General features: G+C 32.5%; 1 protein-coding gene across 5 annotated transcripts in view; it reads right to left on the minus strand.

Moving 5' to 3' along the window:
- Nucleotides 1-620: 620 nt before the first annotated feature.
- LOC148620357 (uncharacterized) overlaps nucleotides 621-15,899 on the minus strand; it is a 30,252-nt gene continuing 14,973 nt past the window's right edge. For all 5 annotated transcript variants that reach the window (XM_088581173.1, XM_088581174.1, XM_088581171.1 and 2 more), the window contains 7 exons: nucleotides 15,617-15,886; nucleotides 14,506-14,562; nucleotides 13,934-14,012; nucleotides 10,158-10,355; nucleotides 8,292-8,531; nucleotides 3,694-3,954; nucleotides 621-3,475 (listed from right to left, as the gene is read on the minus strand). In XM_088581173.1, the coding sequence (XP_088437299.1) occupies nucleotides 3,328-3,475; nucleotides 3,694-3,954; nucleotides 8,292-8,531; nucleotides 10,158-10,355; nucleotides 13,934-14,012; nucleotides 14,506-14,562; nucleotides 15,617-15,886 (1,253 nt within the window). In that variant the 3' untranslated portion in view covers nucleotides 621-3,327. The remainder of the gene's footprint in view (nucleotides 3,476-3,693; nucleotides 3,955-8,291; nucleotides 8,532-10,157; nucleotides 10,356-13,933; nucleotides 14,013-14,505; nucleotides 14,563-15,616; nucleotides 15,887-15,899) is intronic.

Consider the following 15,899-nt stretch of genomic DNA (forward strand, 5'->3'; position numbering starts at 1 on the left):
GCTAAAAATGCATTTCAATATGTAATGAGGTAGAATAGGTTTACTTTTTGTTTCCAATACCACAAAAATGAACTGTGTTATGTACATAATAGGGTATCTGTCAGTAAATAAGTAATCTATCTTATATATTTTTTTCTATAGTTTCTTACCTTATAATATTTTACTGTTAGATAGTACAAAAGTACTCACTTCTTATTTTTGTTAGATGATGTACAATGTAAGTGTTTCTAAGAAGAGCATAATCTTATTGACTCATAAAAGAACATGGAAATTTCCATTGATACATTGGTGTGGACTAATTATTCATTTACGAACTGGTTCAATTTTTGAATTTCGTTGGAATTAAATAAGGGTATGTCCAGATCACCTTTATGACAAGCACAAGATATGTCTTATTTTTAAGGCGCATTATGTTTATTTCTGTATTCAGACCAATTAATTTTATGTGTACGCCAGCAGAATGTACGAAGAAGCATAACCGGTATTTCTGTCAGTTAATTCCAATTTCTGTATGTCAATTTGTGGTATGAAAATGTATTATAACGTGTTCGAACCATACTCTGTGAAGCATTTTTGTTTAATATTGAGCAACCTTCGAATTTCTCATCTTAAGTAAAAACTAAAAATTTTGATTTTTATTTTAATTTATAAAAAAGCGAAAACAATATCTATTACATTTTTGTTAAGAAAAATGAAAGGTAACGAATTTTAAAGTATATACTAAAGTAAGCCGATAACAATATTCCAAATAAAATAATTATTATCAGTAAAGCAACTAGATAATTGTAAAAAAACAATTGCACAAAACGGAAACAATTTCTTACCTGGCAAAATTTCTCATAGTCAAATGAAATTACAAAGTTTGTAACAACAATGCAAGAAACGTTTTCCGTGTCTTTCTTTTCTTTTTCTCATATCATTACATAAATTGTTCTGATTCATGTGACAAGATATTTTTCAAATCCTTGTTATTAGTATTATTATTATTTTTATTATTATTATTTTGTTTTTTTTTTTGGGGGGGGGGGTTAAAGAAGGTTTAATGGTCCTAATGCAAAGTGAAAAAATCAATGGAGTCCGTTTCCCGCCGAATTTTTATCTCTTTCTATCTCGTAAATGAGATCATTGACATAACAATCAATTTGGTACTTTGGTCCCAGAACAATTGTCTACAAATCATGAAAAGTTTGTGGCAAGAGAGCTTGTTATTAAGGTCTTTCCCGTGTCCATGGGAAGACCTTCTTGTATTTCTTCTGAATATTATTATTCTTTTTTGTTTCTTTTTTTCTGCCGCCCAATTTTCCCGCTTCTCATTAAATCATATCGCGACAAGATTTTGACCATCTTTTGTAATCTGAGATAAGACTTTGGAATTCACTCTGAGATACGTGATCATTTGTCGTTCCAGAGTTATCTGCCCCGTAGCGGAAAAACTAATTTTGGGAAAATTTCTAAAACCGTTTTAGATACACACAAACCGAAAGCTCCATATTGTTCAGAAACAATGAGCCATTTGCCGTGAGGCAAAGGTAATTTCTTATGAACATGATTGCTGTCAGAAGAGAATTGGTTGGAAAGGACTTTCAATTGCTCTGGAACAATTGACCTTTTAATTTTATTTTATTGTTAGTGCTGATTAATTTTCAGCCATCAACCTTAATACAAATATACAAGTAAACTTTGTGAAGCTATAGTAAGATAATACTAAATATATTGCAAAAATAAATATGTCTTCCGATTTCGTAGCTGCCAGTTTTTTTAATCTCTTAAAGGCATATATTTAACAAAGTGATAAATTAGAGTCACCATGTACAAGCATCTAAATAATTTTTTTTTAAATATGTACAGCAAGTTATAATTTTTGTGTTATCATTGCACCGAAGTGCAAGATACAAACGTTTTGTCAATGAATGAAAATTCTCAATGAACACATTCATACACTATCTTAATCAACACTACAAACCGTGTTCTTTATACGCCTTAAGACGTTTCGGTTACCCGCACATACGAAAACGTACGCTAAACACTCACCAAACGCACGATAAAGAAGCGTTTCTATCATGCCTCTAAACGAACGCTCCCATGGTGCCTTAAACGCATGATAAACAAACGCTCTCAACTCAATACATCGAACGCTCTTAGCGTGCCTTTGAACGTGATATTAATAAATATTAATAAAGAAAGTAAAATTCAAAAAAAGAATTGGTGAAGATACAAAATATTATAGCAACACTATAAAAATACGTGAAAGAGTAATCGAGGGAACCAAGGTTATAGCGGTAATGAAAAGAATGTAATCCAGGGACAAAGACCAGGCATGGAAAACAGACACACACAACAAAGAACATAAAGTAACTAAAATCATACATACAAAGTAACAAAAGTAAATGAGCAACTCGGACTCCACTAAAAACTGGGAGCATGGACCAGGTGCACCGGTAGGGTAAGCCTCCTCTGTTTTTCTAAAAACACCCGCCGAGTTGCTCATTAAAAGTCAAGTCCGGGGTAGACAAACGAGGAAAGGCAAACTATGACCTGTTGAATAAATCAGTTTTCATGGTGCTGATGGATACATCATAACGATCCACGAGTTCATGATGACGACCATAAAACTTCTGTAGTGATGACTTCAATCTTGTAGCAACATAACCCTGTTCCAGAAGCCTATTTGTTAGAGTTCTAGCGCGATACAAAAACGTCTACGTAGTTTCGGCAAGCTCTACATTAGGAAGGATCTGAATTTTATATGGACTGGTACTTAACCACAGCTCTGCCTTAAAACATTATGAGTACACATACATTCTGCAATAAAGACTACGGAGGCTTTTCCAAAATATTTGTTTTCTATCTCATCTATTTCTTAAAACTTATCACATTTCCATTTAATATAAGTAGTATAGCAAAAGTAAGAACATTAAACTATTGAGAGGAAAAACGCTTCAAATTTTATAAGGATAAATTGTGCGGTACAGAGACGGATTTTATACTACACAATTCATAAACACTTTATTTAGTTGAAATACATATCATTTTACTCTATCATTTATGAATTAAGATGAAAATAGGAGTATTCTGTATGTGCATTGTAATTAATTATTTGCCCTAAATTGTTTACCATATACCACATACCCTATATCACTACCCCTAGGTTTATACCACACCACTACTCGGAATAACAGTTGAAAAATATGACATAACGAACATGACACGTCGTAAAACTCAGTAATTTTTATACAAGGATGTTGCAATCAAATGATTTTATATACTGTACAAATTTGACAAGAAAATCGGTTAAAAAAAGAATAAGATGTCATACACGGCATTCCTTTAAACTGATGTGTTTAACTTTTCGTTAATTTTCACCACATCGTCAGGTTTGATGCTAGCATTTTCGTATCTACTATGTCTGATCATGGCTACCTGTTTCTGCTCTCTAGTGCCGTCATCCCAATTGTCTTTTTTAGCTGATCCTAATCTGTAATTATATTATATGAATATGAAATTACGTTAATACCCCTGTTTTGAGGTTAAATTAAATATCAGATTTCAATTTTTCAATCAATTCAAACACATGCAACTCTGTTTTATTAACTTGGTTCTCAACAAACAAAACTGATGAAAGAAGATACAGATAATATGAATACTCTGTTCTGTTTGTTATACAGAGTACTTAATAATGATGCACTTTCTTACTTGTCAGATCCATTTTTAGTTATGCTTGACATTGTGTCATAAGGTTCACAATCCGGGGATTCTTTATATCGCTTTTGGTTGACATGATCATCTATTCCCTCTTCAGCAGGTGCGTTAATATCTCCATCTTTATTATGCAGCTGTTCTATTACTTTATTGTCTGCTGTAACTTCTAATGGTTGTTTTATGTCCTCCTTGTTTTTTCCTGAAGCAGGTCTCTTTAGCTTGTCGATGGTGGAATATTCGTACGATTGATGATTCCTTTGTGATAAAAATAATATTAGGTCAAAAATAATCGATGTTTCATTATTTCATTAGAAATAAAACAATTTAAAGAATGTAACATACAGAAACAAGACAAACTGTTCAGGATTTAATGTCAATTCAGTCTGAAATTGAATATTACTTAATTATATGTGAAATACAAAAAGATTTATCATATATATATAGCAAATTTCGGTATCCTTCACGGGTGTTTAGAGGATCAATCTATCATCAACAGCACTAGAATCAAATACATAAAAAGATCTTAAGCCATAAACTGTACACATTAAGTACTCAAAATCAAAACTAGCAAATCCGAAGGGTCTACAAAGTGCAATTCATGGAATGAAACTTCTGTTTATCTTTATACTGCATATCTTGATAAATATCATAAATGAAATCTGGTGCAAATCTGACTATACTGGGCTGGTGAATACCCTTGGGGATCTTTGGTCCATCAGCTGTGAATCAACAAATCGGTTATTAAATACAAAAATACTAATCATATATATAGAAAACTTCGATTTGATTCAAGGAGCAATTTCGTCATTGGAACATACGATCAAAGGTGATCAGAAAGTCATCTAACATAAATTTGATGTGGGTCTAAATTTAAATCCTGCGAGACGGCGAATCTATATAAAGCTTTTGCTAAAAAAATGATAGGCGTTGAACAATAGATTCAGTGAAAACTGTTGGAAATAATTAGTGTGCGGGCGAAGTATGTATAAAACGACGGAAACCATATAACATTTCCACCCGAAGCAGACGTGCGCTGAAAACAAATACAAGTCATTGACTCTTAATCAAAGAGTAATCGAGGGAACCAAGGTTATATTGGTAATCAAAAGAATGTAATCCAGGGACAAAGACCAGACATGGAAAACAGACACACACAACAAAGAACATAAAGTAACTAAAATCATACATACAAAGTAATAAAAGTGAATGAGCAACTCGGACTCCACTAAAAACTGGGAGCATGGACCAGGTGCACCGGTAGGGTAAGCCTCCTCTGCCTTTCTAGAAACACCCACCGAGTTGCTCATAAAAAGTCAAGTCCGGGGTAGACAAACCAGGAAAGGAAAACCATGACTCGTTGAATAAATCAGTTTTCATGGTGTTGATGGATACACAATAACGATCCACGAGTTCATGATGACGATCATAAAACTTCTGTAGTGATGACTTCAATCTTGTAGCAACATAACCCTGTTCCAGAAGCCTATTTTTTAGAGTTCTAGTGCGATACAAAAAGTCTGCGTAGTTTCGGCAAGCTCTGGCATAACGTATGAGTTGTGATATGAACACTCCATACGCAGGAGCCGAAGGGATGTTGCCACAGATGAAAGTTGACAATTCTGAATGAAAAGTCATCACGTTTGTCGTAAAGTTTGGTCAATAGTTTTTCTTTACCATCGATTTCTTAGTGTAGGTCAAGATATGAGGCTGACTTCACAGTGTCTGTAGTATCCTTTATCTCAAGTTCTTTTGGGTAGATGCGATGTATCAAATCCCCGAACTTAGGATTGTTTAAAGATAACACGTCATCTATATAGCGGAAACTGAGATTGAAGGATCTAGCTAAACAATATTCTTTCTTTTTGATCAGATCAGCTATAAAGTCAGCCTCATAAGAGTGAAGGAATAGGTCAGCTAGTAAATGGGCACAGTTTGTTCCCATTGGAATGCCGACCGTTTGTTGAAAAACACGTCCACCACACTGGACAAATATGTTGTCGATTAAAAATTCCAGCATTTTGTAAACATCTTCTTCTGTATATTTGGAAGATGATTTGGAATTATTTCTTACAAAGTATGAGGAATCTCTACCAAGAACTATATATTTGTATCTAGGTGTACCATCTTTTTTGGAAAAACAACGATATATAATGTTTTTAAGTCGGGATTTTAACTGCGTATGGGGAATAAAAGTATACATTGTTGAAAAATCATAGGTTTTAATGCTATTATTTTCAGATAATAGTCTTGAACTTATTGTCTCCGAAAGATCTTTCGAATTTTTCAGGATCCACATTGAATTAATACCACTACGGGAGTAACAAGTTTTGTGGTAGGATTGTAGACCCTCTTTGACAGTTGTGAGTATAGAAGTTAAAAGTTTGGAAAGAGGTTAGGTGGTACATTTTGCAGATCCAGCTATAAAACGTTGTTTGTATGGATTCTTGTGAAGTTTAGGAATCCAGTACATAGACGGTAAATCACAATCATCGTCCTTGGTAGAGAGACCAAAAGAGGATAGTACAGATTTATGGTTTTCCACAATCTCTTCTTTGGAAAGAGTGGTAGCAGTGTAGGTCTTATCACTGCTATTATTTTCTACGTCTACCTCTGATAATAAACATTGGATATAAAACGTTTTGCAGACAAAAACAATGTTGTTTTGGGCTTTTTCTCCTGGTACGACAACATACTTGTCATGTATAGTAGACAATGTTTTTGCTACTTCGGGGTCTTTGAAAACTGATGTAGCCTTGGCCTTCATTGACCTACTTAAAACTTCACGGCCTTCAACCACTCTGAAAGAATCAATGTCTTCTTGTTCTCGTTTTATCCATTTTCTTGCATACTCCTCGACGGCATCCATAAGAACTTTAAAGTTATAATTCCAATTTATGGAGCGTGGTTCACTGTACTTGGGACCTTTAGAAATGATATTACGCAGAGATTCGTTTTCGATAATGGTTAAATCTCCCGTAACGACGTGACCGGAAGGACCATATTTGAATGGAGAGGTTTTGCAAGAACAGTCAGGTGGTGTAGCCTTGAAGTCCTCAATCTTGAGGTTCTGCAATAGCCTTTTATAATTGAAAATTTTGGATGCGATGGGTGAAGTATAGGAATATGAAATAATTGGTATGGATTTGTCTTTGAAATATGGGGTAATTTTGTTGGTAACGTTTTTGTGATGGAGGATGTTAGCCAAATTAATTGCATCTATACCTTTGTTGACAAACGGTAGTGGAAGAAATGATCGTTTTTCTTCTTCTTGACTTTTCACACAAACTGGTTTAAAGAGTCTGTGGAAACCAATATCCAAAATGATGGCAACAAATCTATATAATGATGAGGTGGGGTCAGAAACAGGAGTGTCAAGACTTGTTTTGTAAAGGGAGTATAGTAGAGTGAGAGGTATAGAATAGAGTTTGGCACTAATGTGATGAAGTCCAAGAGGTTTTTGTATGAAAGGAAGGAGACCATCAATGGAGACATCATGTAACTTAGGTGACGTATAGTGGCGATGGCCATGACTTCTTTCCCGTCTTGGATTTTTGTCAAATAAATTCATCACATTTATGTTATTGTTATATTGGCTTGAAAGGTTTCCTATACTTTTGATGTTGTCATTGCATCCGTAAGGTATTGCTGTACCTAGTCCGCGTATCCAGTACTCCTCTCTTTCCCTACGATAGTTTTTACTAAGAACGGGACTGTTCGTAGGATGGTAATTTTTTTTCTAAAATACGAACTTTCATGGAGAGGATTGAATGATCTTGTTGATTAAAGTGTTTATAAATTGTCGGGAATTTGGTGGTGTTAATTTCCGAACGATGACCGCACATTCTGTTATTTAATCGTTCTTGCGTTTCTCCGACATCAAAGGTTTAGTTGAACAAATAATGAAAAAAAGCAATGAAAGTTAGTAGATATTTTATTCTCATTCGAATTCGAATTTAGGCTATATCAAAATGAATAAATTTGTGTATCACTAATAAACAGTGTTCCTCAAGATTTTTTTTTATTCTAATTCGTAATTTTATTTTATAATGCATTTTTGTAGATTTCAAAACGAAAATTCTTTGGTTTTGTAAATATGACAATTATAATCCATTTTCTTGTCGTGATTTAATAGTGAAGTGACACTGAGTGATAAATTAAACACCATAACGGTATTGAAGGGATTGATATGTCGGACAAAAAACTGTAATTGAATTGTTTGAGAGGTAAATATAGCTGTAAAACCAATAATGAATCTGATTAAATAAACAATATATATTGACAAATGCAGAAACAAAAACCAAATAAATAAGCGCAAATCTCAATGAAAATGGTCAGTTGAAGTATTCAGTGAAAATTCATGGGATTATTGTTTCAGTAAAATTATATAATGATTATTTTGCTATTCAATGTTCAAATGATTATTTGATGACCGATGGAAAAATAAAAATATTTGGGTATATTTGAATAAATATTAGAAATATGCAAAAGTACCTTCGCTGAATAATATTATGTTATAGAAACAAAAATATAGATATTGAGTGGACTGACTGTTTAGGGTTATTCATCACTTTGTTATTTTAGTTAAAACTCACACAATGCTTTGAGCATTTTCTGCCATTTGTTGTTTTAAGTACTCATCATTGTGTTGCTTTACTTCTTCTGCAGTTTCGCCATTTGTAGACACTTTGCCTTTTTCCTTTTCGTCGAACGATATATACCAGTAGTCATTGGTCCTTGTACTTGCATTCTTACTCGTAGAAGGTGAATCACAAGTGTCATATGGTTTACTAGGTGTTGATGGTTTTACATGATCTTTATGTCCCATGGAATGCCTGTGTCACATACATTAAGTTCAAGTAAAAAGCGGTACACACGAAAGGATTAATCTTATGATAATTTTAAAATTGCATGTAAAAGATATAAACGTGTGTACCGATACACTTTGTGTTCAGCGGAACAAAGTTCAAACCATTTATTTTTTTTACAATGTGCCCCCTGAGACAATCAAATAGCTGATTCAGTGGTTATATGTAAAAAAAAAAATAAAAAAAGGTCAATTAGGCACATGCATGCTTTTCTGTATAAATGTATGTAGCTACGTTGATTACGTATCATCTGATACTTCCTGTTAGTGGAGATGGAAGGATTTAGTGCAGGCTAACTGATTCAATATGCCTACTCCAACATTTCCATCTGACTTCGGTGTCGTCTGTCGCAAATCATTCTCCTCCTCAATGCACTTATCAAAGAGTAGTCAAGGGAACCAAGGTTATAGCATAGCGGTAATCAAAAGAATGTAATCCAGGGATAAAGACCAGACATGGAAAACAGACATACACAACAAAGAACATAGAGCAAATGAGCAACTCAGATTCAACTAAAAAGTTGGATCTTGGACCAGGTGCACCGGTAGTGTAACATTATTAAAATTATTAATCAAAATTATGAACATTATTAATCAAAATTATCAAAATTATTAATCAAAATTATTAATTACATTGCCGCCTCAGAACTTTGTTAATATGAGTAAAAGATAGAAATATCTTTCAAAATTAGGAAGGAAACTATATTTACCAGAAAATATAATTGGATTCATTGCATAATGGGAACTACGAGTTTCATGCAAAAATGTCTGCAATTACTCTCTTTAAACTCTTCGCGTGTATCGGCTTTTATATTGCTACATATTTTCATTTCATTGGTAATCTTATGTTACTGAGAACAGAACGGTTCACAATTTAGATAAGTATTCTTATCTCAGGTCGGGAAAATTCACTTCAACAGAGAACCTGATGTACAAAAAACTAACTGTATGCCATTATTAGAACCCTTTATATCACTTCTTATTTGTTGTTTATATTCCTTTGTAGAGGTTTCAAAGCTTTATATCAAATTCATAGAAGACTTCCTGCGTATCTCGTTTCTTTTTAATATCGGTCAAATATAATTCACGATTATGACAATATCCATCACAAGGAAACAAAATGTCTCCAGTCTGCAGTCAAGCCCAAATTAAAAGACTATTTTTCTCAACATTATCTGATAAAAGAAGCATCGTATCATTACGTTTTGTTCGACCTCTTAAATCGAAGTATATTTCACCTAACGGTAGCCATACCAGTATAATAGTATAAGGAGGCAAGATGATTTGCAATTCAATTATTTTGTCTCATTATTATACAGAACAGTGTATATACATTTTAGACCATGTATCTTGTAATCATAACACATATACATGAGAAAGTAGAACAAAAACATACGCATTAGATAGATAGGCATTTTCACTGGTTACTCAAAGGTTACTCACTTGAAGTGAAAAACTCCAATGCTTTACCAGTTTACGAATATGAATATGTATGTCAATTGTACACTTATAGTAGGTATTGATTAAATAATCTAATGCACAATTTTTCCCTTCGTGAGATTGAATAATTGATATTGTATTTATACCAACTTACGCATTGAATTTAGCTTCATCTTTTTCTTGTCCAAAATCAATAAGATTTCTTTCTTCGTCAGGATTTGAGGAAAATTCGCCTGCGGCAGATGACTCGTCTTTAAAGTCATTGTAGGGTGATTCAAAACAGCTGTTGTTATACCCAATTTCTGGTTTTTTAGGAGAATCTTCTGATTTCTTTCTTGTCTTCTTTAATTTTCTAGATTACAAACAGCTAATTAAAGTTGTATTGTAAGCATAAATGAAGTAGAGAATGAAACGTAGACCAGAGGATTCTATTATATGGCTTGGATTGTTTTGCTCCACGTATCTGATTTATGAAATTGCAATTAAACTGTAATGACAATATCCATGACTGCACTGCTTCTATGGATTTTAAAGTCCTTTCCAATACTAGGGACATAATGGCAATCTCTAAAGGGAAGACACACACAATGATAGCGATAAACAAAGTCTGATCCACAGTATGTAAGGTCGTTATAACACACATTCTTCATAGTTGAAACTGATTTGCTCAACGTGTTTTCCTTTCCTCTTTTGTCTACCCTGGACATGACTTTTTATGAGCAACTCGGTGGGTGTTTCTGGAAAAAAGTGAACGTTTACCCTACCGATACATCTGGTACATGCTTCAAGTTGTAGTGGAGTCCGAATGACATACATTTACTTTTGTTACTTTTTATGTATTATTTTGATTATTTTATGTTCATTGTTGTGTGTGTCTGTTTTCCATGTTTGGTCTTTGTCCCAGGATTACATTCTTCTGTTTAACGCTAGAATCTTGGTTCCCTTGATTACTCTTTCAAAATATCTATATATACTAGAACTAGAATATGAAAGTGATGAACTGCATTGTTATGTATACAAACATTTTAATCTAATACTTGAGTGTGTTAAAGTGCTCACAAACAAACAAATCATGACAATAATTGTTTTGTATTAGTGTAATGTATTTAAGTAAGTCAATAGCATGAGAGATGGGCAAACTTTGTCTTGCATGCTACACGTGCATTTATTTCTAAGTCTGCATTATATATCTTTATAGATAAAATTTAAAAGCCACAACAATGCGTTGAATTCGCATGCGATAAAATGACACCAGTACGATATTACAGTTAGAAATATTAAATGAAGGAAGATACAGATTCATTCGTCAACATGCTATATTGATTCCCTAATTACATATATATATAATGAAAAAATTGAAATTTAAATACCCACAGAGAAATCGTCGTATCAAAAAGGATTGCATACTTGTTTTTATTTTATTCTTATTTCTACTTCGCTACTTGAGCTGATTTTATAAAGTGTCAGTCTGCATGTTTATAAATACTAAAGGTCAGAATTTTCCATCTCAAATGACTTCGCAAAAAATCAATATTTCATTTCATTGTACATTCCAAAAAAAACTATGTATAATGCTTTCTATTGAAAATAAATACACTTGATGCTGAATATAATCATAATACTACCCCATCCCAAGATTGAAATCTGTATAAAATGTATTGCTAGTTTCAAGCCAAATTAACAAAAGTTCATTGATCATAAAGAGACTGTGATATTAGACTCTTTTAAAAATAATAATTATTTAGAAATGTTCATATTATTTGCTAAGATAAATTGCTATACTAGTTACTTCTATGATGATAGTAATGATAAAAGTACGAAGCATATATATGGCAAAATCTTCAAGAATGATGTAAAGGCTTTCAGGTAAACGTAAGTAATGAATGATTTTCATTATAATCGGTTTTTTTCTTCTAAAATGTTACCCTTATCTCGAAGTTTGTAAAATATTATAAAAAATGTGAATATTTATGTATTAATTTGATCAATTACTTTATCAACCACTGCGACGATAGTACTGCTGGTGAACTCAGTAGTCCGAATTGTCTGACTCCAAATTATATTAGACGTTATCTATCAAAATTCAAATTATTACAAAGTATTCAAAGTATTAACAGCACAGCTTCATTCCTTGTACACTTTTGGTTTTGAGATTTTCTTGTATACAATTTGTTTTGGATTAAGATCTACTTTGGCATTTGATTTTAATACTGCTGATGAGATGTTACTGCTTGAAACCCGTGTGAAGCACATCGAGTTTTGCATTGTAATATGTGTGGTACTTTTGCATTTAATAACCACTTGGTCGATGCCACTGCTCATAGACCAAAGCTTTCCGAGGGTGATCAACAACGTAGTAGGGTAGGCAGAATTGTCTTACCATGAATCATTTAATATATTAGTTATCAAAACTTGCAGTATTACAGATTTTAAAACAATACAAATTTTCATACAACACCAAGGTTTCGTTCCTGGCTTTGCCGATGGTCCCATGTTACAACAGAATACAAATACAATGTTGTTAATCACAAATTGTTTATAAAAGTATGTTTGACAACACTTCCATTAACTTATTACATACGTAAGATACAAGGTATGCTATATCATATTGCATCATTAAGTTGTAATTTTTGCGCTGAAAGTGATAGTTTGATACCTCTTTTTATTAACACAGATCCAATTACTCCGAAATACTTTAATTGTACAGAAATTTGGTGATTTCATGTACTTCAAGAATCTTTAGAGGGAAAAGGGGGATATGGATTTAAATGACGACATTTGTATTACTTTTAATTTCATATTTGTTTTAAAATGCTTTATGATGAAATTTCGTTCACAGCAATCACCTGTTTGAAAGCCACAACAGTACGATATTTTATTTTTGTTGTTGTTGTAGTTTTCCAAGTGAATCTATATGATGACTAATTTCAGTTTTAATTCCATGCTTATAGGTCTTATGAAACAAAGTAAGGAACATTGCATTATTTCCATGTCGTTAACTTTAACGAAATAGTTTTGTTTGTTTGGGTTTTACATTTTTTTTAAACAAGTTTAAGCAAACCAAGTTAGCCATAAATTATAATATCATTTGAATACTGCGAATAAGGAGAGCTACAGCTAAATAAATATGTTAGTAAGGGTCTTTTTTGAATATAGTATTTGAGGATTTATATACATAGAAATGGCAAAAGTTGATTATAAAAAAAACCTGCAAATTTTCGATTCAGAAAACAGGAAAGCTTTATTTTCAATTAACAATTTAAGAAAACCTTATATGAAAAATTGTGAAATTTCGAACCTAAAAAATTATCCTATTCATATCTATTTGGTTGAAAATGACATCAGATTTAATAAAACTCTTTAATCAAAGTTTAAAAAAAAACATTGACTTTAAATCAATTAGTCGAAGTGGCGAAAATCAAACACAAATTGGAATGTGACTTTTTTAAATTGTTGCCTTAGTTTAATGTATTATAAGTAAAAAATAGCTTTTAATTCAATGATTTTGATGCAAATTTTGACTTGTTTTATAGCTACAACATTATATTTAAATCAATGAAACTGTAGTTTTAGTAATTAAATATTGCAATGATGTTTCAAACGGATAATAAGCAAATTTCTAAAGTAGTATACATTTTTTAGCACTTTGCTGTAAACAGCTTAATTCTTATTCTTTAGATAAGAAGGAAATTGACAATTATGGTCTATAAAATTTTGTAAACGGGACATCTAGAATGCATGTGGCCAATAGACTAGTATGATTTTTGAGTCTTCAAATGGTATATAATATGCAATTCATTAGAATTCAAAGCACTAAAATTATTACTGCTAATGACATTGTGTTGAGTAAAGCAATATGGAAATGTGTTAAGTAAAGCAATATGGAAATGTGCTTACATCTGAAAATACAAAATATAAAAGATAGTTTACCTTTTTCTATAACAAATGCTAACAATAACTACTGATATGATACTTATTACACCTAAAACAGCAGCAAGAAATCCAGCACCTATGATTTTTAGTAAAAAAAACTTTAGAAAGTGGTAATGGTTTTGCCGAGACTGTCTAATTGAGTAATGGTAACAAGATCGAGTCAAATTAAGAACAAACAATTATCATTTTCTGTTAGAGTTCAAACATATTCACGCCTTATGAAAAGGTTCTACAAATACATGTACCTAAAACACAGAAATATAAAAGTGATTTGGACGGAGCAGAATGTAAGACCAGAGCTATGAATGGCTATAAATTTTACTGAATGGCTAAAAATATTACGACAGAAGTCGGAATTTGTCGACACGGAAGTAGCAACATGGCAGTGAACCGAAAACAAAGAACGACTCCCGTCCATCATAGGCAAAGCCTTAAATCATATAAACCTTGGACGCACTGACAACCTGATTTTAATCTGACACAAAGTTACGCTTTCGGACCTTTTCATAGAGAGATAGGGTAAGGAAAAAAGTCTTGAATAAAAATTCGAAAAATGCAAAAACTCTCACATGATTTTTCAATTTCAGGATTTTCAACGCCTGGTAATGTTGTTACCTTTGATGTATCTGAAAAGAAATTTATATGATCATATATATTTATGTACATTATCGTGTAGCATTTAAAATGGTAATTAAGGGTTTTAACAAACTTACCGAGCCGATCAAATCTATGCGGTAGTCAAAAGAAAAAATTCAAAAGGAAAGTCTAACAAATGACAATGTCTGGAAAAAATCAGAAAGTTGCAAACAATCACAATGACCTGATTTGGTACAGGCATTTCGAAATCAAAGGTGGTTTTAACGAGGTTTTATTAGGCGCTTAATCTCCCTCTTTAATAACGGTTCATTATTCCTGGCATATCTCAACACAAAAAATTGCCATATGTCAAAATCACTAAAATCAGTTGTCAAAACAGTACCAAAGATAATAACAATAAATCAGAGGAAACGAAAAAAAAACAATAATATTATATATATAAAGGTCTTAAAAATTCCCAACGATGTTAGAACTCTCAATTTTTTTTTTTTTTTTTTTTTTTTTGGTCATTCCCTCCGCAGGAATCGAACCCGTATCGCTGTGACATATATGGCAACGCCGCCTGCACGAAGTCCAGCGCCCTAGACCACTCGACCAGCTAGGCTATATAAAAATATAGCTTTCGCTGGCCGGGTCATTCCTCTTCGTAGGATTAATCTTGAGCTGTAACTTATTGTAATTGGTCTGATTATAAAATCCAGACACTTAAAATTAAGAACAAAAACTTTCAAACTAATGAATTGTTTAAGCTCTTCTGTCTATTTTTTGTCAAACTGATACATACTTATGGCTTTTGTTTAAGAATACCATGTAAATTAAAGGAAATAAAACAACTGTGTTGCTGATTATGAGGAAGATACTGACTGATGTTCTTCAATATACAGATGATACACATCAAGGTAAATTAATACTTCTTAATGACATTGCGACAGAAGATATCTGAATAAATTTATAAATACGCTGTAAAAAATATTAAGACACATGTTTTTCACTCAACAAGTTATAATATCGCCTAAAATCAAGCCTTTTCGTAGCTTATTTAATTTTATTGCTAACGACCCAAACGCAAGTACAGTTCATTACCTGAAAAGTTCACAGTGATATTTGCATTTTTCAAATAAATTATTCCCGCAACGGAGTTTTTTATTTCACATTTATACATTCCACTATCATTAACAGAAGTGAGTGTAATATTTTGTGTAGTTGCATATTTCTCCCACTGTATCGGTTGTGTTGTGTTCCTTGTCCAGTTCCATGTATATTCTGGAAGGGGATTTCCAATGCCACTACAAATAAGTGTAATATTTGGATGGTTCCCGTCGTATATTTCAATGGATGGGGTCTCAACAGGATCTACAATGTCAAC

Source organism: Perna viridis, chromosome 4, assembly GCF_037379345.1.
Source record: "Perna viridis isolate PV_CMFRI_1.1 ecotype Kerala chromosome 4, ASM3737934v1, whole genome shotgun sequence".
Classification (NCBI taxonomy): Eukaryota; Metazoa; Mollusca; class Bivalvia; order Mytilida; family Mytilidae; genus Perna; species Perna viridis.